Source organism: Eschscholzia californica, unplaced genomic scaffold, assembly GCF_041429995.1.
Source record: "Eschscholzia californica isolate CP2 unplaced genomic scaffold, dmEscCali1.0.p SCAF_4, whole genome shotgun sequence".
In the NCBI taxonomy this organism is placed as follows: domain Eukaryota; kingdom Viridiplantae; phylum Streptophyta; class Magnoliopsida; order Ranunculales; family Papaveraceae; genus Eschscholzia; species Eschscholzia californica.
Window position 1 is genome coordinate 14,190,941 of NW_028238461.1, and position 23,906 is coordinate 14,214,846.

Genomic DNA, 23,906 nt, shown 5'->3' on the forward strand with positions numbered 1-23,906 from the left:
TGGCCAAAGAGTGTCACTTACAGAGGGGGATGAGCTTTCCAATCCAACAGAGTTTAGAAGCTTGGTTGGTGCTTTACAGTATCTCACATTGACTCGACCAGACATATCATTTGGAGTGAATTACTCAGCACAGTTCATGCACAAACCAACAACAGCTCATTTAGTGCTTGTAAAAAAGATACTCAGATACATTAAAGGGACAATGGGTTCTGGTATTAAGATGGAAAAAGGAGATTTATCATCTCTAAAAGCATATTCAGATTCAGACTGGGCTGGGTGCCCTGATTCGAGAAAATCTACAGGGGGTTACTGTTTATTTCTCGGTTCAAGTCTAATATCATGGAGTTCAAAGAAACAGGCAACAGTTGCAAAATCCTCAACAGAGGCAGAGTACAAGTCATTATCGAATACTGCAACAGAGATGGTCTGGGTTTCTTACCTTATGGATGAGCTAGGGTTTCCACTGAAGAAACCTTTCGAACTTTACTGTGACAACATTAGTGCGAAGTTTCTCGCATCGAATCCCATCTTCCATGCACGAACGAAGCACATAGAGGTTGATTACCACTATGTTAGAGATTTGGTGTCAAATGGAACTATTATCATTCACCATCTTCCAACAAAGGAGCAGATCGCAGACATTTTTACAAAAGGAATTCCACTCGATCTCTTTGATTCCTTTCGAAACAAACTGATGATTCATAAAACTTCATCATCTGTTTGAGGGGGGCTGTAAAACTAAAGAACAGAAGAAGGTTTAGATGAAGAACAGAAGCTAGGGTTTTAGTGAAGAACAAATAATTTGGGGATTTTTCGATTAAGCTGAGAAGAGGCAACTAGGGTTTCATTCCCTTTTATACCTAGGTCATTAGTCTGATATGACCTAAGACTTTGTCTGAAGACACCCACGACAGTCAAGAGGAGTTGACCACTGTTGAAGCGTTAAAGGCAGCCACAGGTTGATTGAAGTTTTCTCTACAGGCAACCTACAACAATAATAGAAGTTAGTTAGACAACTAACTTCATAACAAACTATTTGTTAGTTGTTAATTCTGTTTTTCCTTTCTCTAATCAAGTATAAAAACTTAAAGATTGTAATTGAAATAATCATTGAAATAAAATAGAGTTAAGAGAGAATTCTTACAACAATAAAACCAGAGGCGGAGCCAGAAATTGGCGCAGGCCCGGGCTAAAAGGTTAACGTCGACAAAAAATAAAGAAAAAAGAACCAAACAGACCTTTATGTTGTTGGTTTTGTAAAAAGAAAGACTTAAGAGAAGGTGCTGGGACTTGAACTTGTGCCAATGATGTGAACATCTCACCATCATACCATCTTACCAATGCACACTTTTGATAAACTTAATGACTAACCTAGTTAAATGTTAGTAGGTTGACCCGGGCTGCAGCCCGGGTTAGCCTACTAACAGCTCCGCCCCTGAATAAAACTAGTTTAATTTTATATAGAAATTAAATACTTATAACATCTTATTCAAGCACATAAAAATTTAATAAAATTAGTTTAATTTCATTCTCAAGAGAACTTACCAAGTTCACTCACTTATATGGTGTGAGTCCAGAGATATTCGAGAAAACGAAAACAAAAGGTAACTGACCCCAAATTGGTCTTAATGTTTGACTTGCGTCTTAACTAACACGTCACATCTATAACTTGAAAGTTCTTCATGAGACGACTAAAGTAAGAATGTACATTTACCTCTCCTTATAATTCATGTACAACAAGTACTATACAACATAATTCTTTATTCATTTAATGCTTAGATAAATTGGTCCTCTTTGGCCAATTGACTACCTTGTTGCTAACTAGAAAGACATGTTTAAATGAATTTTTGTATAACCAAATCTAATCTAGTAGTGTTGTAAAAAAAATTATTATTTAATTTAAAATAAACCCAAAATACATTTGCTTATGATATAAGAGCAAGAGGGGATGATGTCCTAGCATGACATCAAACAAAAAATGGGAATGATCTCACACTCATTACCTAGCCATCTTTCTCTCCCACGATCAAAGTGATAATATAAAATTCTCAAAAGAGGGATTTAATTAGACCTTATATTTAAATAAATGTGTTTGCATAAACTTGGTGGTCTAGTCATTATCAAATTAAATTATGAAGACTTCGAAGTCTATAGTATTTTATCATTTTTTCTTTTGGTAGTCACTGACCAAGCAAACTTGGACTCAATGTTGTTACCATTTAGAAAGCAAACGGAAACATCCACTGAAAAGCCAATGACTTTAGCAGGGTTGTAAAGCCTCTTTTTTTTTTTTTTTTTTTTTTTTTTTTTTGTAAAGCCTTGCTAAATATAACACATAGAGACAATATAAGTAAAATTAAAATTTATATTTTTTTTTTGTTAAAAACCCAAATATATTTATTTTGTTTGGTAAAATTCTAATATTTTTTTGTAAAATTGTTATAAGGTGTTGCAAAGCTACCACAAGGTATCGCAAAGCTGTTGAGAAGTTTTTTTTTTTTAAACCAAGCGAAATCATTTTTCATTCATAAGTGATTCAATCACAAGTTACATGGGTGATAATTCTTATTTCTTTGAGAACTACATGAGAGTTACATACCTTTAAATGTAAAGTGCCTCATGAAGGGAAAGAAATTGACTAGACACAAAGATCACATAGATCCTTTTTCACCAAAACCAAAATTCCAAGCTTTTGTAGGGAGTTATGACCAAAATTTTATAGGGAGTTTTGATAAAATTTTGTATCTTTCATCTCAAAGAGTTTATAATGTGGGGCTATTTTGATGGTTACAAAATAAATTTTGGTCTCCACATTTTAATCTCACATCACTGGTGATAAAGGAAACAGTGATTGGAGTTTCTTGTGAAAGAGTTGGGAGAAAAATCCCTCTTGGTTGGACTACGTTTATTGGGTTTGCTTGGGTGAAATCTTAATGAGTCGTATGGGTATTCAAACAAAAAAAAGAACATTGTGCCTGAGTCCGACCGATCCGTTACCTTGACAATTTAAGCGGGTACGGACTGGTAACAGACAACTAAATTTTGTCAAGTGCCCGCCTGATTTGCACGGATGTCCCAACGGACAAATTAAGAATTTCTCTATTCCGCCTTGACCGGAAGAGTAAGTGACCGTGGAATATCGGTTTGATTCATTTCCGACCCCTACCCGAGTGGCTCCCAATGATTGACAAACTTTCATTGTAGTTATCAAATGTTCTATCAACTAATTTTAACAGTTCACCGTTTATTTTATTTTTTAATCTTTCTTTGCAAAGGTCTCACCGTTTGTATCTTTTACCTCTTAGTCGTAAAAAAAAGGGTTTTTGGCAGTCGGCCGACACCACCGACAACCCTTCACTCGAAAAAAAAGAAAATAAATAAACAAATATACTTGTATATTTATCATTTTTCTTATTCTTTGTCTCCTCCTTCAACCACCAATCAGCTGGCCACCACAACCATTCGGTTTCTTTTTTTCTGTCTTATAAACCGAAAACAACTCCGACTGCTAGTAATTTGAATTGACCTCTCACGTCTGATCTAGTTAGATTTCAGTGCTAATAATTGGACAATTCATTTTTTTTCTCATTTCTTTCTCTTAGCACATCTGGATGAGTAATAATTCAATATAAGAGATGTTGACCCAGTGTTTTAGTTCAAATCGAACATAGGTCACAATATACTTTGTTATAGAAAGGAGATCAAATCGAACATAAGAGATGTTGAACCAGTGTTTTAGTTCAAATGGAACATATTAGGTCACAATATACTTTTTTATAGAAAGGAGATCATGTGAATAGCCTTAGGGTTTCTACACGTTAAAAAGTAAGAATTTACTTGTTAAAACGGTTCCATATAGTGAAAGCAAGAGCTAAAAAACACCTTCAACTCACTTTAGGGAAGGTGGTCTTCAAGAAGAGTAATGCTAGGGACTAAGAAAAATTTGATGGATTTTGAGTAGAAATCTAATGTGACTTGTTTCGTGCTTTTAATGATTCTGATCCATAAAACCGCGAATAACGACGAGCTACATATGATTTCTCTCCAGAGTTTACTTAGTTCCATCGCATTTAAGAAATTTTGATTACTTAAGCTCATCCGAATGAGCATTATCGATACTAAAAAAGTTATACTACTTGTGTGTATTGACCAAATTTACCAATCAATCCATCATATTGATAAAGTACTTTTAACCCGATTCTCTATGGTATAATTTTATTCAAAGTGATATTCATTGGAATTATATTTCTTCAAACAATGATTTCATTAACAGACTTGTCAACATTTCTCTTATAACGATATCGACTAGAAATCACTCAGAAATACATGAAATTGAGAACCCCTAAGAAAGCAAAAATGTAGTAGAAATAATCAATTCTCCCAACATCAATGATCTAATTAAGTAATTTGCAGCAGCAATATTGCAAAATAGCAATGAATTAGCAATTGATCTCATATGGTCAGGAAACTCCTTGTTACAAAACTCTACCTGCCCTGTAATATTGAATGCCTCAGCAAAACCCATGAGGACTAATTGTGGGGCAACCACATTGCCGATAGCGGAGCTATCCCGTCTGTTTTTCCACCAACAATTGCCGATAATCGTCTCTTTTTTTCAACCAAACCTGCTACCAACATCGAAAGGATCGAAATAACTAACCCAATGCCCATTCTTTGAAGTAAAGTAATTCCGTCTACATTTTTTGTTATTTTTGAAAGTTTAGGGATTAAGATACAATTGTAGATTGGAACAAATAACCCTAATGTCATCATTGAAATTACGGGGAAAGATCCGGCAGGGATTTGAAAGTTTGGAGTTAGGTGTCTGTCCATTTTTAGAGCTTGTTAGACTGTAAATGTGTGTTGTTGAAATATCGAAGCGAAACAAGTTATACCAGAAACCCATATCGGTATCGTTTTTAAGACACATTTAACTTCTTCTACTTGTTGAATTGTGCATTATCTCCATCTATATAGAGGTGAACCATCTTCTTTCAAGTCTTCACCACTTATTATGATGGTTTCTTTAGGAACCTGAAAATTATCAACAAACCGACCTTAGCTCAGTTGGTAGAGTGGAGGACTGTAGTTGTAGATTTGACAGATGATCCTTAGGTCGCTGGTTCGAATCCGGCAGGTCGGAAGTATTTTTTTTGTATTGTCTGCCTAGATTGTAGGCCTTTCTTAACTTACCCTATCTGAAATAAATATCTAGGGGTGAGATTTCTTAACCAACCCTAAACTTTTGTAGCTTAAATGCAAGACAAAGCAACTCACCTGTATTGGTTTGTTAGAGGAAGCTTAGAGATTATAACTCCATCCATAGGAGGATCATATGCCACATTTTGAAGCTCATCCAATGTTTTAGGAAGCTCGAGGTTTCGCTTCTTATATGCAGCAATAAAAACTCTAGAAATTCCCGAAAATACACTTTCTCGTGCCGGTTGAACATAGACGTAAATTCGAGTACCAAAGAAGAATAAAACGATTGAAAAAAACATAAAAAGTGTAGGAATTCCAAGTCCCACCATCCAACACTAAAAGAATCATAATACCAATTAAAGAAACTCTTAATCCCTTTTCTTCCTTCTTCACTTGATTGATCAAATTGGTCAATACCAAATGGAATTCCACAAGGTTTAATTCCACCTGCACCAATTGTTAAAAACCCTAGGGCAATGAAAAGAACACTTAATTGAGTTTTGTTAGGTCCAATACATTCCCCATGTTGTTGTTGTTCTTGTGTACAATGTGGTGGTAGTAAACTTGGAATTGTTGCTGTTAGGGTTAAAATCACCATTCCCTGTCATCATTTATATCAATCTATTAGATTATCAATATTTTTTGAAGTTAATCATTCTAGTTCTGCAGTTAAAATTTATGAGTTCAAAAAAAAATGTGTTTTCTATCGTGTGGTTGTTACTTATTAGTGAAAAATCTATAGTCAGGCTTCGGACACTCTCATGAGCGGTGTGGGACTATCACAATCCAACCACCCTCAATGAAGATTCGTTCTCAACTCTGATACCACTTGTGACACTTTAAGACTTAGCAGTTGCTACTATTGCCTCTGTTTTTACCACCTCACACAAGTAGAGGATTTTTTTTCTTGGCGAATGCTCCATAAGCCCGCCCAAAAGACCTGGACACTTACTAAGTTTGAACCATCACCAATAGCCCAGGCTCAAGAGACTCTCGTGAGCGATGTGGGACTATCACAATACTTGTGACACCCCAAGTCTTAGTAGTTGCCAATATTGTCCCGGCTTTACACCCCACACGGTTCGTCCGACCACCAGAGTACGCAACTACACCGTGGACCCCCACAACGATATTATCCTCACTTTGGCCATCACTTACCGTGGTATGAGGATTTGGTCCACACATGAGGCTTCGGTGTCGTTGCATACTCTGATGGTCGAGTGAATCGTGTGTCTTCGCTCGTACCTAGGCTTTTTGGGGGCCTCGTGGAGCCTTCGCCCGGAACAAAATCTTGTACCTATGTGGGGTGGTAAAAGCATGGACAATATCGCCAACTGTTAAAGCGTAGGGAGTCACAAGGGGCCCGGGGTGCCAAAAGCAGGAGCAATAACGTTAACTGCTAAGGTTTGGAGCGTCACAGTTGCTTTGATCGTTATGGACTTATGGTGTGGTAACAAGATCAAGTCATAAGCAAGCTGACCTAATTTTCATAGCTGGCAACAATACCCTCCAACTGAAATTTTTGCCTAATTGTTAAATACCTACTAATTGTTAAATACCTAGAGCCCTTTGATCAACTTTTGTATTAGAAATATTTTTGGATAGTCAAATATCCATATCCGATCAACTTTTGTATTAGAAATATTCAGAAATTCAGATATCGATATATGGATATTTTTGGATGTCGGATATAGACATTGCACAACCTGTATCCGAGGATATTTGATATGAAAAACGCATTTATTGAGGTGTGCAAAAACAAATTGGTATGTTTCTTTGCTGATTAATCACGATTTTATGCTATCTTTTCTAAAACTATAGATAATAAAAGATCAATACAAGCATAAACATTATTAAATTTACAAAACGATAGGGAGGCCAAAATCGAAAGAAAATCTCTCCCTCTTTCTCTCAATAAAATAATAACTAATTTAAAAGAAAAAACAAATGCAACAAAATAATAACTAATAAAAATCTCTCTCTCTCTCTCAATAAAATATAACAATAAATTTTCGTAACATTTGGTTGATACAAGTTTACGTGCCCTAGGACACGGGATATACCCTAGACAATATCTATAGAATAAAACAGAAAGGGAAAACGATGACTGGGACAAACATCCTTATTTAATTATACATATTACGTAGAAACCCTTCACTATTTACAAAGTGATCCAATTCCTTTTAATTTAGAAGCCTTTTTCACGTTATTTTACTACGATAGTTTACACTTCGGTTCACAACTATACCCTGGTTACGGTTCAGTCCCTCCACAAAAACTAGCTGCCAAACCCTTTCACGTAGTTTACACTTAAGTCCACAACTATCCCGTGTTTACGGTTAAGTTCCTCCGCTAAAACCAGCTCGAAAACCCTTAATTTAGACTTCGACGTACAACTATACCGTGTTTACGGTTAAGTCCCTGAAAAAAATGATCTGCACCATTGATCCTCTCAACAAATAATTTGAGTTTGAACCAACTCATTGGTTTCTCCGGGTTTTTTTCCTCCTACTAAAAAAATGATTTGCTATATCGGTAAACCACTTGTATCAATACAAAAAAGTTTAAATTTGAATTATATAACCCTCACCACCACCACAACAAGCATTGTATTTCCCCCACCACCCTACCTCAACTACCACCACCACACCTTAACCACCACCTTCGTACCACCACCACCACCATACACCACCATACACCACCACACCTCGACAACAACCACCTCGTAGCTCCACCTCCACCACCATCCCCGTACCTTCACCACCACCACCGTACTTTCACCGCCACCACCACCACCACTATACCTTCACCGCCACCACCATACCTTCACCACCACCACCATACTTCCATCATTACCACCTACATATCTTATCCACCACCTTTATTACAATCACCATACCACCACCACCATAACTCCGTCACTATCACTCACATACCTTATCCACCACCACCATCGTATCCCAACCGCCACTGCATTTCCACCATCACCACCACCATACTTCCACCACCATCGCCACCATCATACCTCTATACCACCACCACCACCACCATCAAACCTCAACCACCACCACACCCCATAACCATACCCTCATGGCACCACCACTACCACCAATATCACCACTACTTCCTATACGAGAGTAATCGTGGAAATCATAAATAAATTCAATTAAAATCAAGTATCTCTATGAGAAAGAAAAATAAAATTATCGAAAGTAAATTGAGTTACCAAACTAATTTTTTTACTTTTTTACTTATAAGTAACTTTTTTGCCAAATATACTTTTGAAACTTTTTTACTTTTTTAAAGCAAAAGAACTTCTACTACAAGCAAAAGTACTTCTACTTTTGGTTGTCAAACGACACCTTAGTGGAGACTTTTAGAGATGGGTTCTGAAGATGAAGTTGATGGGGATTGTCTGGAGAACTGAAGAACAAGTCGGAAGATTCTGGAATATTCTAGAAGACTTGGGAAAACTCATGACAAATCAGAAAAACTTCTAGAGTAGTTTGGCGATAAGAAGTGTGTAGAGAAATATTTCAGATGATGTTATGAAAGTCTCCATGACACATATACAAGGGGAGTCGCCTGCATTTGTAAATAAGAAGTGATCCAAGGCATTAAAAAGTCTAAGTGTGAATGACTTGAGATGCGTGCGGTTCAATGGCAATCTCTCACCCATATAAAGAAAATCAAAGAATTAAAGAAGGAATTCCAGATGATCAAATTCAATCACACCAGACGAGAGTTAAATTCTAATCCAGACCTACTGGCTAGATGGGCAAGGAAAAAAGGAAGGAATAAAGTGTGGAGTAACGTTCCATGTATCTTAGCTAATAGATATTGTAATAACATTTTGCTTTAAGTAATGTGATCTAGTTTAACAAAAAAAAGTGATAGTGTGACTTATCTTATGTAGTAGTTAGTTGTTTCAGTTCCCTGCTACCAAGGAATATTGTTTGTCTTTAGTCAGGGTTACATGGCAAACTTAAAGAAAGGTCTGGACTTGTGCTCAACTTGCACATTGGATGATTGGAGTTGTATTTGAGAGTTATTGTTAATAAGAGTTCTTTCCTACCAGCCTAAGTGTGGGCCGGGTAGTGTTAAATATCTTGTAAGCTCTTAAGTAATTTGAGATAGACTGTTTCTTGTAGGATCCCGTGCGCCACCAAGGAACTTGACTTATTTGCTCCGGTCAGGGTGTAGTACTTGGGCAATTTGAAGGGTAATATGGCTTGTGCACTTAGGTCACTCTTGAGCGTATGTTCGCATGGATATTAGATGATAGCCCCGAGCCAAATTTTACTCCTTGACAGATAGACTGCCAAAAATGGAGTGACAAAATGAAAAAGTCATCTATTATGTGCAAAATTTCCCTTCATGATCTAAGATATAATTAAAAAAAAAATCAGAAATTAACACTCAAGTGGCCAATCAAAAATCACAAACTAACAGTAAAGGAAGAAGACCAAGAATGCCCCAAAACTCCAAGCTGGATAAATCAATGGGAAGAAGGGATAACAAATAAGAGTACATCAATCTAGTGGAGCGATTCGGTAAGTAGTTGAATCGAAGAAGAGGCATGTGGAAAATCTAACGCTAGGAATCGAGTAACCTTGCAATATGTAGAGCCGAACCGAATTAAGTAGAGAAATGTAATATAGATATGGCATCTTCGTACAATAAGAAGAACATGATGTATGAGAGGAAGATTGGTGATTCGTAATTCTATAGTAGAGAAAGTGTCATTTCTCAATTATAACTATCCGAGTCGAAGATGACAAATACAACCTGACGACTAAATCTTACGTTTGCAAATTACCTAACTATATTTGAAAATCTCAATAATTTAAAATCAAATGCAATCAATTCATTGAGTGAAACTCTAGCTCCCAATTAGCTTATTTTCGTTGAATTAAATTGTATTAATTACCATAAACTAAGTAATAATCTGTAATTAATCTGCCTCTTGCAATCCATCCAAAACAACCGAACCGACTAGCAATCCAGCCGCACCAAGACCAAACAATCCAGCAACCACAGTCTGAACAACCACAAGGGCGGTAGAATCATCCGGAATTAGAACAATAGCTCCAATTGCCGCCACCACAAGTGGCAGCGCCACTGATGCCAAAACCGCCGGAGACAAACTAACTGCATTTTCAACCAAACTCAATAACCCTAATTCCTCTGCTTTTGATAAAAACCCTAATTTCTCAATAGAAGATAAAGTAACTCCTAATTCTTCAGCTTTACTTAATAAACCAGCTTTCTCAACATTACTTAATACTTTCTTCTTCTCTAGTTTCTTGAATACATCAACTTCAATTACTTCACTTCCTTCTGCAAATAATCCTGCTCCAAACCATTCTTTCTTCCACTTTGAATCATACTTGTTTACCTGCAAAAACAAACCCAAATTCATTCTAGAGAGAGAAACTACAAATATTGATTGATTTAAGAATATGGGTAGGTTAAGAATTGATCTAAAAATGGGTTAATTAATATACTTTCCTTCTTTTTGGTTGCCATGGCAATGATTTTGATGGGTCTATTAGATGGAGAGATGTGAGGTAAAGGAGATTTGTAGAGAGAGAAAGTTGGATTGAGATTTTGTAGATGAGGAGGAGCTGATATTGTTGTTATGGATGCCATTGATTGGAATTAGAGTTCAGAGCTCCTCTGTTTCTTCTTCTTCTTCCTTTTTGGGATACTTTTGGGGTTTGTTTGAAATAGAGAGGAAGAAGAGGTGAATATCTAATGCCCAATCAAAATTGGGAGATATCTATCTATCCACGTCCACGCAGAACTTCCACGTAGTACTGGTGGGAATGGTCATTGAAATAATATTAAAACAGCTGTTACTCAAGGTATAATTCTGGTCGTCCACTCTTTGTACGGTTTTTGCATCTGACGGATTAACATATTTCAAAATTTATACTGTTTAATCATATTATATTAGGGATAATTTCTAAAAAGGTCAAAATAATATTGAAAATGAGTAGAAAAACACAAAACATTTGAAAATTATTATTCAGGTCAAAAAGTGTGCAAATACTAAAATACACCTTTTTGTCATTTTGTGTAACTAAATTCTTTTGTTTTTCTTTAAACTTTAAATCGATATAACTTTTGTTTGAGATGTCGGATTTCTATAAAAATTATATATTTAGAAATTATTTTTCATTAGCTTTCTAACAAGATCCACTTTCAATATTTTTTTCAAAAAAAAAACCCAGAAAAAAAACGGCATTTTTTTCCTTTACGTTTTTCTGCAAACGCGTTTGCAACAATCTGTTATGCAAACGTGGTTGCAAAAATCTGTTATGCAAACGTGTTTGCAACAATCTGTTCTACAAACGTGTTTGCAACAATCTGTTCTGCAAACGTGTGTTTGCATAATGTAAACTGCAAACTATGTTTGCATTTGCGACATTGCAAACTCAATTTGTGTTTGCGGTTTTGCAAACACAGTTTGCACACTTTTACACCTTCACAAATTGCTTAAAGCCAACTTTGATTTCCACCCAAGAATTTTCCTTGCTTTACTAGTATTGATCTCTCCCTGTATGTACGAAAATTTTCATTGTATTCATTAAATAAATAATTTACATCTACAATAAATGGATACTCAAGAATTAATCATATTCATCCATTCTTTCATTAATAAATCATCACATTCATTCATCATAAGAGTTCAACCCTCAATATTAACAAAGAGTATGCGTCTACGAAATCTTGAGTCTGGATTAGTACTATACCACCATAATCGCTACCATCACCACCTCATCCTCTTCCGGAGATTCAAATCCAAATGATGTATAAATGGACAACTCACATGGAGAACACAAACTGTTATGAAAATGACAATACACAAGAATTAGGGAAAGAGAAATGAACGATACACGACATTACAAACTGAAAGATGCCTAACTCATTCCGAACCCACATCTGTAAAATGAACGATACACAACATTACGACGTCAATGGGATTTAGAACAACATCATGGCATTTGTAAACTCAGAAATTATACAAAAGCATGTCATTTGTAAACTCAGAAATTATAAATGGTTACCATTGTGTTTGAACTCAAGTTCATTTGATCACATCAAGTCCAATCCCACTAAGAAGACATTAAAGTCTAAACTCAAACTAGGATATAAAACACTTGTCAACACACAAAATATCCATCAAAAGACTTCCGCCAAGTTTATTTCTTCAAACAGTAGATCAATAAACCTCTTTCTCAACAAACAAAAGTAAACCATTATCAAGAGGATAACAGAAATCAATACTAGCTACAACATATTAGCCACTTGAATAAAATGCTCACTGGAACACATAAAATTTTCTATTGCATATGGATAACATGTTCTACGCGGGCAGTTAAATGAACGAAAGGCCTTACTTAACACGGACGATAATACCAAAAGAAAAAGTGTGCAATTAGCTGAGTTAAATCACCCTTGAGTCGCTTGAGAAGTTTGCCAGCCCATCGTCTAACACGTCGTCTTAGCGTGTAACCCACAACAACACCAATCAGGAAACCAACTGCACAGATATTTGAATATGTCCAAACTGAAACTACTTGGCTGCAATGACAAGTAAAAAAAGTGAAATAAAAACAAGAATATCGATTAATAACAAATTATAAAAATCTCCTAACAATAAAAACGATAACGAAACGCTTGCAACTAAGACAACATAAATCTCCTCCATCTTCGCTTACCAACTAGTTATAATACACACATTTATAGTGAAACACTAGCATGCTTAACAACTTAATCACATAAACCAAACAAATACAATTCCACTGCAATCCTCATCGTCTCTAGCCTTACTACTAAAGGAAGACTTTAACAGATCAAATATACCAGTTTAAGTCTCAGATTCTCGAAATCAAAAGAGACCTTGAAAATGTGATTTTCTAAGATGATTCATTGTGCTCTTGCCATCAATAATATATTACCACTATATAGAAATTACCCCTAATGTTACAACTATGGGGTCTTTTGATGGCAAGAGCAGATCCATCAGAAAGAACTGCCTTATAATAAGTACCAGTTCTCGTCGATATTATTATGCTTTCTTCACTAAAAATTTTAGTTGCACCCATCAAATCTCCTAATTTGAGATTCACAATAGGTTTCTTAAACAAAGTCCCCTGAATTTGTCTATAAGGTTTAAATCTCTCTGCCCACTTACTATCATCAATTCCACCTCCTCTCGTACCTCGATGATGGCTAACCCATCGCCATAGTGCAAACGCAAACAACAACGATATAGACGCACTTGCAGTACCGACAACAATTATTACAAGTGTGTTTTTCTTCTTCTTCTTACCATCACACTTAGACTCAAGAGGACTATCACAAAGTCCTTTGTTACCATCAAATCACTAGCACTGCTGGAATTCGACAGAAATGAAGGGATCTCACCGGATAAATCTCTATTAGCAACAGAGAATGTTTTAAGACGATTAAGACTATCTAACTGGCAAGGAATTGGTCTAGATAATTGATTATTAGAAAGAATGATTTTATTAAGTAGGTGCAATTAAATAGTTCAATTGGGATGGGACCAGTAAGATCATTTCCAGAGAGATACAAGGAAAGGCAACCATTTACAAATTTGAGAAGAAATATTACCAGAGTTCTTATTATCAGAGAGATCCGGAGTTTGAATTCTTGGACAATACTGTAAAGAATCAAGGATTTGACCAGAAAGTTCCAAATTTTTAAGTTGAAGACTGATCAAATGATTCTCCTGATCATTCCAACAAGTAACACTAAGGAATCTACAGATGAAACCCACAGTAGAATTGCCAAAAAGCCATGAATTAAGTCTACCCTGAGGATCTTTGAGTGAAGTTTTCACTTCTTGAAGACATCAAGTATCTTCTTCTTTAGGGTTAGCAACATCAGAGAAGATAGGGAAAAGAACAAACAATACGAAAATCAGATGAAGAAGATGATAGCGAAGAAGATGATGGCGAAGAAGAAGATGATGGTAATCTGGCGAAGAAGAAACCCTAGAAACTTTTGAGATTTTTATTAGTAGAGAAACTGATTTTTAGTGTAGAAGGGTATTCTCGGAACAAAAAGAATAAGAAATGACCTGATTAATAATTTCTCATATTGTTTCAAACTTAATATATCATTAATCATAATATTTTGGTAACTTCTACTTAATAGGAAAAGATCCAAGTGGTTTTAGTTATTATGATAATTTTGTAAACCTAAATAGTCATTTTCCCATTATATTAGGAGTCACACTTGTAATAATGGTAGGGGTAAAAACAAACTAAGCTTATTTCTTAGGATAATTTCGTTTTGACTCCAATTAGTGACCAACTCAGAGTTTTGGCTCCCATAAGTTAGGGGAGTACATTTAGTATCTGAACCGACCAAACCAATCCGATCCAAGCAGATTTGGGCGGTTTGGGGACCGATCCAATAATTATCCGGATTAGTTCGGATACTAAAAGGTCGAAACCGAGGGATTTGATTCGGTTCATAGATTTGTTTGACGGGTAACTGAAAAAATCGAACCAAACCATTTATTTTTTTTATTTTTTTTTGAGAAAATTTATTACTATATTTTATATATTATAAATGTAAGAATTTATGATTGGCCGTGATGGATGGTGGAGATTCAATTGTTTATCGTTTTCTTATCTTCCTCGAATGTTGACAAACTATGATGAATTAATCATTACATGTAAACTTAATGGTTTGTGGGATAATACTAATTTTTAATACGTTTGAAGTATAATTGTAGCACAAAATTCAAAATTTTATTTTTGCCAAAATTTTAACATTTGATTGGGTTATCCAACCGAACTAACCCATGAACGGATTGGTTCGGATTGCGATTTACAATAATCGAATTCATTGGATCAGACTATGAATAGGCTCAAAAAGTCGGTTCTCCAACTGATGTTCACCCCTTACTTATAAGTATGCGGCAGTTCGATTTGACCACCAAGGACCAAACTTTTTTTAATTTTTTCCGGAACTACCCTTGGGGATCAAAATAATTCTAAAAAAAATTAAAAACATAAACGCCACCTCGTCTCTCCCTTTCTCTTCCATTTCATCACTTCTCTCCTCCACTTCATCCTTCTCCCCACCTCATCGTCTTCCCCGATAAAAATCGTCATCCAGTCATTTTTCCAGCAACCTTCACACTTCATAAAAAAAATTCACGAGGTGAAGATTTAAACCCTCGGCCTCTTTAGTGTAATGATATACGTATGCTCATTCAACTGAAGTGAATTTCCCAGTATCTGATATACATTTAGTAGTTTTTAGGATACGATAGTATTTTTTTTGTGGTGGGGCTATGATTGAAATCTTTGATCATGAAATCATATGGGTACTAGTACAAGAGGCCATATCCATAACCATCAACCACTCCATAAACTTATATATGTTACTCAAATTGAAGGGAGATTTATTATTCTCATTCAAAGAAAACAGATGAAACTCTCATTTATAACCACAACCTGCCACCACCAATCTATTCATATCCTGATCTGGCGCCTTAAATTCCAGCACCCATCTCTATAGTACACACCACCAATTTTTACCAGCAAATAAAAAGGTACAAAAACAAGACTATAATATAAAATCAATCCAAATCTGGTATACCTATTCAGTTCCCAGATCCGACAGAACAAATTGGAGTTCTACTTTCATCAAGAATCAAAACAAAAACAAAAACAATTGAATAAAATACATCCAAAATTGGAATGCCATGTCACTCAATTTTCACCCACTCCCCATGACTTGGAATACCCATGTGTACAACAAACAACAAATAATATCCAGGTGGCGCAATCGTAGTGGTCGTGGGCCCAACCACAGTCACTTGATAAACGGTTGCAGACACTTGAAGAAGGCTAGTTACTTTGGACACGAGTAACCTTTGGTTCATAGCAAATGAATGTGTAGTAAATGAAGGTGATAGTAACGTAACCGAAATACCGTTTTCTGGATACGTTGATGAAAAGAACGTAACGATAATTGGTTGTTGATATTTTAACGACGTAGCACTAGGACCCACTGTTACAATCTTAGGGCGAAGATGAGAGTTCACATCGGCTAAATAAGGCGGCGAAAAAGCTTCCAAACTTAACTCGGTCGGGTATAATACGTCAGTAAAGTTATATAACCTATGTGGATTACTACCTCCGACTAAAACTCGCCCATCTCCGAGCACTATTGCAGCCGAATGATATAACCTTGGAATCGGTGACGGATTAAGAATCTCGAACCGTTTACCAGGGGCGGGTTCATTAACATGATAAAGAACAGGGTCTAAAACCGGGTTAACCGCAGACTCCCAACCCGCTGTACCATTACTCGCTCCATTTAGTATGAGGATATTACCCGTCGGTAGAAGAAGCATATCGGGCATGACTCGAGCCATGGGCATTTCTTCCATAACCCATTCGGGTTTCGGGTCGGATACTTTAAGTCTCCCACAAGTTTTTGATGCACCAATAAATACTCCATGTTGAGCTTGAAAAAATGAACCAGATGGGGCACCACCACAAACCATAACTTCAGCTTCTGGAACATCAGGACCGGACTCGGATAATCGAATTGGTAACAAAACCGATGAACCGGTACTCGGGTAATTTCTTTTATCGGATCCGGGTATTTCAGGATACTCTTTTAAAACCCGATTACCCACATAATCAAGTAAAATGGATCGTTTATTTGCAAAAATAAACAAATTCCCATCGGGTAAAAGATGTAAAAACGGGTAAAGATTATTCTCATCATAAGAATCTTTGGTTTCTTCCAAGAACTTAAGATAATAATTCAATGGTGAAGAACTTCTTGGATAAAATTCATAACTAAAAACCCTCCGACCACCGACGACAATAACCCTACCGTCGGGAAGAAATTGATTACTAGAGTACCATCGCCGGACAGAAAGATATTCCGGTAACTCAACCCAATCACATTGATTACCCATACCCGAACCCGAATTAGAAACAGAGCCAGAACAAGGTGATATTGTACGAACAACCCGATCACCATCATTATACCCACCAGTTTGAATTAGGGTTCCATTAGAGATAACAGAACCAGAAGAACACCAAGTATCAGTTTGAATCATTAATGGTTGAATGGTATTGAAAGAGATATCATAAAGTAAAGAATGAGCTGAACAATCTGTTTTAAGAGCAACATCATTAGGGTCAAATCGACAACTACCCAAAGGAAGAGAAAGATTTGAAGAACCAAAATCAGTTCTATCAAAGATTACAACTTTATTATTATGAAGAAGTTGCATGTGCATGGCTGAGATGCCAATGCTTGATTGAAGAAGAACCCATTCTCCTTTAGGAGATGAAGATTGATCTAAGAAAGAGAATGAATCTTGTTCTTCTAGTGAGACAACTAGAAGAACAAGAAGAAGAGAGAGAATGGGTATTATCAAGAAAGAGAAAAAGGGTAGGGATGAATTCTTGATAGCCATGAATGAATTTGAAGCATTTCTGAGAATTGGGTTTTTGTAAAGTTTGGATTTTTGTTTTTTTTCTAGTGAGAGAAAGTGAAGTTTGTAAGAGCACGGGAGTGAACTTTATTAGATGAGAGATTACTGTATTGTCCTTTGATTGATGCGACTCATGGCAGTGGTTTTCTGGGTAGTTTGGTAATTTTGGGAGGGTATTGAAAGGAATGGGAAAGAGGAAACGGTGGGCAGTTGATCATTGAAGTGAGCGAGGGGAGTTAGTGATCAGATGAGATGAGATGAGATCGTGTGGTTGAGATTAAGTCCATTGGGAAAATGTCAAAATGATATAAATTCTGTGGTCCAGGACCTAAATGTAATTTTAGGTAAAGGTATCGGTCAATGCTAATGACTATCGAAGTCTGGTAGATCGTAGTCAATATTCGAAAAAAAAAAATAAGCTTGTGTTTTTTTTACGTGTCTGAATCTGAATTGTCTAAATTAGGTGAACTGAATTGGTTGAATTTGAGATATCTGAAATGTGTAGAAGTTAGATGTTTGTGTTTCTAAATCTGAATAATAGAGTCTCGATTAGAATTTTTGACCGTCATAGTCTTTCGAGAAAACAGACGCTACCCTAAGTTAGATATCTGTCATGTTTGCTTTTGGTTCTCTGATGATCGAGTCAGACCACTTTCTTATTACATTTGCTCTAAAATAAATCTAAATGAAGACAAAATCGATAATTGAGTCAGACCGCTTTCTTATGTCTATTTTGTCTCTGACTAAGAATTGAGCTCACACGAGTCAGATTCACCCATGGTCAATTCAGAAAAAAATTAACTTTATAGAATCATTAGAAAAGGATGGGCCACTATTAACATAAAGAAACCAAGGGGCCAATCACTTTCTCTCATATCTCTGGTTTCTCCATTTCTATCTTTCTTTCTTACTTTGAATAGAAGAAACATCTGGATAATCTATTCTTTCTTTTCCAAATATAAACTACCTACTATCAGTTTCAGAGTTTCATTGACAGATTCAATGAGAAATAGGAATTCTGTTTTTAAAGTCAGATCTGAAATATGACTCAAAGTCAGAGCGGATTTGAATCAGATTCCAAACGAGTCATACGAGTACAGTTAGAGAAAAACAAACATCACCAAGTATTCTTTCTCCATTTTAAGACAACAATGACGGGATCAGTAGAGTATAGATTTTCATTATCTTGACTTTGAGAAATACGAGAATATTTTTATCCGAAAGACTAAAGAAGAACTGATTCTGAAGATAAACTAATCTTTGTTTCTCTATTAGTAACCAGTAATTCAACAAAAAACATAAGTAAATGATGGGAAGAACGAGAAATGTTAATAAATACCTTCAACATGAGCGACTATTAAACAACTTGGAAAACGACAAAATTTGAACATCACAAACTAGTATAGGCGATATTTATGAGATCTTCCTTGAGAGATTCTTTAATCCGCACCCAACACATATTAGTATGACAGTTCCTGTCGATGGGTCAGGCTTGAATTCAAATTTGACACCGAGGAAGTCTCTGATATTTCTCAGTGTTTCAATTGCATAAGGTGAGAGCTTCCCTACTCGGACCTTCGAAACATCTTGTGGGCATAATGCACAAAGAAGGAATAACAGACCCTGTAGTTCAACATACAATAATATCGGTCAATTATTAAGTGATAACACATTTTTGTATAGAACATGCAAAATACAAAGACATGGTAAGATATACTGATATAGGAATATGACGTAACACGTTCAATAAACATAGACGGGGATGTTAGGGTTACAAGTTTCTTTTCTTTCAAAGGAAGAAAGAATTGCATCTAGAGACGAAGCAACATGATGATGAGCTTTCCAATTTGCTTACCAAGATCATCTAGCAAAAAGGGCTATTGGGGTAAAAGCACAAAAAAAGAACAATTAAAAAAATGGTAGTTCGGATATAACAGCAAAACCGACCTGATGCGTTGAGTCCACTACACCCCCTTGCTCAATCTCTCCTAATAGCATGGAAGCAGCTTGTTCACCAACTTCTTCAGGAGGCATCAGTTCTTTCTTCTCATCTTCTTCATGGTTAGCTGCATCCTCCCCTTTCCTATAAGAAACTGCAGTATCGACAGAGATGTAGCACCCTGATCTCGTCTCAGCAACCAAGGAAATGCCAAAGCCAGGAGATCTGCCACATGATCATTGAAACATATCACAACTTTGTTTCGCTTTTTTCTTTCTTAAATACTACATCAGGGAATTTCCAACAGAAAATATTGTAACTGAAATGGCTAGAGTCATAGAAGAAAGGACATACTTTCCACCTCGTTCTCCACGTTTATGATCTGTAAAGATATGAACATCAGGTATCAGGCGATTAAAGATCCCACGAGCAGCATGGATCATAGTATTCTCAAACTGAGAAGAAACCCGCGTTGAGTAACTTACTCCTCTAATTCTACCAACCTTTCCTTCATCAATCCATTCAACTGCCTATATAAGTCACAAAAATATATACGATACTTCACTTGGTATGTTAGCGCGAATAAAGTACATATGGAAACTGTCATACTGGACACTCACTGTTAAGCTGCTTTCAACCACAGGAACTGTCAGAGTTACTTCACCACCACCAAGTGGAGGAGACCCACGGCTCTCTATTTTCAGCTCCAATCCTTCTGAAGGAACTCCAAAACGCTTAAGTATATTTAATGTAGTTGATCGAAAAGTATCGACAGACGGATCCTCTGAATCATTAGTAATTCCTGCCAAAGGAAACATGGTCACAGCTTTAAGCCACTAACTTGATATACATGTTGACCAAACCAGGTAATTAGAAATCCAGCAAAACTAGTCGGTGCTCCATCAATAGAGGACAACACCTAAGGTGTTCAAATGGAATCATGAAACCATATTTTTTACAAGTTAATCACATACCACTTGTGTGCAACTAAAAGAGAGAAAATGCTTAATAAGCAACAACTATAAAAGCACCAAAATTACATTTGCCTCCAAGTGAGTATTCCTTAATGTCCTACCTATTCCATCGAATGTCCACCAATGGAACTCTAAGCCTATTTCTTGATTACATTTACAAGGAAAGGCTGTTGATTATTTTTTACCAAAGTTATACTTAACCCCCATCCCGATAGTTCTATTGGTATTCATCATCACAAAGTAAAAAAAAAAAAAGTAATACAGGTATTAACTTACCTATTTTCGAACCTTTCAAAAAAAATACATGTTTTATGGTTTAAGAGTTGCAAGATTCAACCAGAAGCATATAAATAACAATTACAATAAGCTAAACAATTCGGTAGAAGGTCTCAAATCTACGTGAACTGTAAAATACTTCATACTTCAATTAAAACAATCACAAAGAAGAAATATTTATGGTTTAGAGTGCATAAGAAATCTTGAACTCTTAATGCCATGAATAGGACTCCGATTAATCTTGAATAAAAATAAAATACTAACAAATCTACGAAAATACTTCTCTCAAAAGGATGATCCCAATAATTATAAACTTGTAAAGTTCCATACTTTCATTCTAATCTCAGTTCCTAGTCTCACATTACACAAACTTCTTCTCCTTAGTTCATTAGCAGTCTCTTAAAAAGTGACAATGTAGTCATTTACTCCTAAGTAATTCAAGGAAACTCAACAAACAACAAAAACAAGGATATGTAAAAGAAACAAGTCTATATCTAAGGTAGTGTTTGTTTCTTCTCATCGGTGACTTATAATGGTGACTTGTTTGAATCTGAATCGTCTAACTTTGTCTTGTCTTACTCAGGAACACAATAGGTATTTCAGAGACCAGGTTCTTAAGTTAGAGGGTGTTTGATTTATTCACTTATTAAGTGTTGGTGACTAATTTTACCATTTGTTTTTTCACTTGATTAGTGAAAATCACTTGTAGGTGATGACGAAGTGCAATATTAAGCTCCATGTTGGAGCTTATTTTTTGGAATTACTTCACAAGTGTTGAAAAAACAAATTAGACCTTAATTTAATTTAACAATGACCAGTGCAATCACATCTAAAAACTGAACCTAAACATCGGTAATATATTCACAACTAGTTATTTTTACGATGTACACTTTTATATACAAAATACTCAAAAACACCAATCTTTTGTAACTCGAATTCGATCAAAACTCTCACACGACTTAAGCGAGGACCCTTCCCTTCACCAAAGCCCCTTCTCAAAATTTTCCTCCTCCCAGTTATGTTTGGACCCTAATTCTTTTTTGACTACGATAGTATACTCGAATTATGTTCACAATGTACATTTTTATACAAAATATTCATAAATACCTATCCTTTTTTTAACTAGAGTCACATATAAACCTAAAATATATAAGAACTATATTATAACAAAATTGAAAGACTCTAGTAAGGATAAAATTGATAGTTACTCATTTTCTGCAGTTCTTCAGAGTGATATGAAAACAAACATCCTGAGTCAACCATTTAATTGGGTGATTATAAAATTTCATTCCTAATCATGAATTATAAAAGTATCAAGCTTGAATAAGAAATTCGAACCTATGAGCTTAATAGAAAGGGGCTTCTTTCCAAACAACCCAAGAACAAGCAATGGCTCCAAAAAATACCCAATTGCCCGACTAAGACCACAATCATGAACATGATACCTTCCACCAATTAAAACTCCAGGTTTATACTTCAGCTTCGTTCCTACATAATAGTAAACAGGATTAGTACAATGAAACCCCTCAAAATATAATCTGAAATTATAAACCCTAGAGGACAAAAACCCTAACTTCAAATTCGTTAAACTTTTACCAGTTTCATTGATTTCGACAACGCAATCATCGGAAACCTTCTCCAGTAAACGGAGAAGAGAGATTTCGTGTTGCCGGAGACCCGGCCATGTATCATCAGGTCGGATATCTTCGATGATGAGTGGAATGGAAGCAAGAGTTGATAGTAGAAGACGTTGTCTTAGGTGTTGGCTTCCTTTCAGCCTCATATACGCCGTCTTCACCATTTCTCTCTCTCTCTCTCTTTACAATTTCTTCTCTCTCGTCTGGTTCGTTTTGGCGGGTGTTGATGTTGTTTGTCTCAGGTTTTTAGGGCTTTTGAGGTGAACTTCCCTAGTCTTTGTTTGGAAAATTTACATTTGCCCCTCCCTGCTATATTAATAGCGCCCCACAACCCCTTTGCCTAGGCCCAATTGGCTTGGACCAAGTTGGGCTTGGACCACCCTATGTTGCCCGTCCGTTGGGTTGAACCGGTTGTATACGAAATGGTTCGGTTCGAATTCACCCATTTTTATTTTTTTTCGGAAAACGGCTTGATTTTACAGTTCAACATCAATCCACATACAAATCAACGAGATCACCCAATTTGAATTCGCATCGTAACGAGGTTAGAGAGTAGAAGAAAGGTTTTAGACATTATCTTAACTTCAGACACTTTAAATATTTATCGCACAGAAAAATCGAACTAAAAGAGAAAAATAAGTTTTGTGATTTTAAAAATTTTGTGATAGAAAATTGAAGATATAGAAATGGAAAAAAAAAGGAAAGGATTGCGTCCCAAGATCCTTCTTTTGAAGTATATTTAACCAATTTTTCAGAGACATCAACTAGATGGTTAATAGATCTATTTATGTAGAGTAATGTTAAATGACCTGGAAATTGGGATCAACCACAGACCGAATTGTGATGTGATTAGGGCTGGAAAAAAAGTCTGCAAACCCGAAACACGTCACGGGTACCCCGAGTCCATTAGAGCCCGCGGGTACCCAAACCCGAAGACGAGTTTAGCCCGACCGACCCGATGAAATCAACGGGTCGGGTACGGGTTTTGAAGTGCTACCCGGCATCCTTCTAGTGTCTGTCCGATAATCTTTACCCGACATAACCCGCTTAATAATGTCATCCATTTATACGATAATACCTATGCACATTATATGTATTCTTGCTTGTATGCATTTATATATGCATGGATAACATATATATAGATATATTTTTGAAGTATTTGAAGTGTATAATATAGATATATATACATATATTGTTGTGCAAGTGCGGAGTGCCCTTGAAACAACATTGTTAAGAGAAACTTAGTTAAATTTTAGTTTCGATAGAAATTTTGGTACCATCGAAATAGAAATATTTTGGTCATTTCGACCGAGATATTTTGAAACTTTGGTGAAAACCAGCTCCTCGGCCGCCCGATACCCGAGAAA

General features: G+C 36.0%; 3 protein-coding genes, 1 non-coding gene and 2 pseudogenes across 4 annotated transcripts; 1 reads left to right on the plus strand and 5 right to left on the minus strand.

Annotated features, from left to right (window-relative positions):
• Positions 1-4,250: 4,250 nt before the first annotated feature.
• Positions 4,251-5,800, minus strand: LOC147542968 (protein NRT1/ PTR FAMILY 2.13 pseudogene; annotated as a pseudogene).
• TRNAY-GUA (transfer RNA tyrosine (anticodon GUA)) lies at positions 5,053-5,143 on the plus strand. The gene is given in 2 exon segments: positions 5,053-5,089; positions 5,108-5,143. It is a non-coding gene; the product is annotated as a tRNA-Tyr (tRNA).
• Positions 5,801-10,047: 4,247 nt separating the features above from the next.
• On the minus strand, positions 10,048-13,247 carry LOC147542970 (transmembrane protein, putative (DUF1118)). Its single transcript, XM_086632959.1, has one exon. The coding sequence runs from the start codon at positions 10,622-10,624 to the stop codon at positions 10,157-10,159; it is 468 nt and encodes a 155-aa protein (XP_086489085.1). The 5' UTR covers positions 10,625-13,247; the 3' UTR covers positions 10,048-10,156.
• Positions 12,609-14,125, minus strand: LOC147542971 (inactive LRR receptor-like serine/threonine-protein kinase BIR2; annotated as a pseudogene).
• Positions 14,126-15,693: 1,568 nt separating this feature from the next.
• On the minus strand, positions 15,694-17,768 carry LOC147542972 (glyoxal oxidase-related protein). The gene has a single exon (XM_086632960.1). It carries the CDS (start codon positions 17,693-17,695, stop codon positions 15,962-15,964), a length of 1,734 nt encoding a protein of 577 aa, XP_086489086.1. The 5' UTR covers positions 17,696-17,768; the 3' UTR covers positions 15,694-15,961.
• Positions 17,769-18,956: 1,188 nt separating this feature from the next.
• LOC147542973 (RNA cyclase family protein) lies at positions 18,957-22,847 on the minus strand. The gene is made up of 6 exons (XM_086632961.1): positions 22,499-22,847; positions 22,241-22,390; positions 20,273-20,454; positions 20,007-20,182; positions 19,661-19,877; positions 18,957-19,336 (listed from the first exon to the last, which is right to left on the minus strand). The coding sequence occupies exons 1-6, from the start codon at positions 22,701-22,703 to the stop codon at positions 19,127-19,129; spliced, it is 1,140 nt and encodes a 379-aa protein (XP_086489087.1). The 5' UTR covers positions 22,704-22,847; the 3' UTR covers positions 18,957-19,126.
• Between the last annotated feature and the right edge of the window lie 1,059 nt (positions 22,848-23,906).

Excerpts from the sequence above, each read along its gene's own strand:
- LOC147542970 (XM_086632959.1), bottom strand. The coding sequence starts at position 10,624 with ATGAATTTGGGTTTGTTTTTGCAGGTAAACAAGTATGATTCAAAGTGG.
- LOC147542972 (XM_086632960.1), bottom strand. The coding sequence starts at position 17,695 with ATGGCTATCAAGAATTCATCCCTACCCTTTTTCTCTTTCTTGATAATA.
- LOC147542973 (XM_086632961.1), bottom strand. The coding sequence starts at position 22,703 with ATGGTGAAGACGGCGTATATGAGGCTGAAAGGAAGCCAACACCTAAGA. Across the intron at positions 22,391-22,498 it reads TGTCGAAATCAATGAAACTG|GAACGAAGCTGAAGTATAAA; the intron begins GTAAAAGTTTAA and ends ACTATTATGTAG. Across the intron at positions 20,183-20,272 it reads TGGTTGAAAGCAGCTTAACA|GCAGTTGAATGGATTGATGA; the intron begins GTGAGTGTCCAG and ends TGACTTATATAG.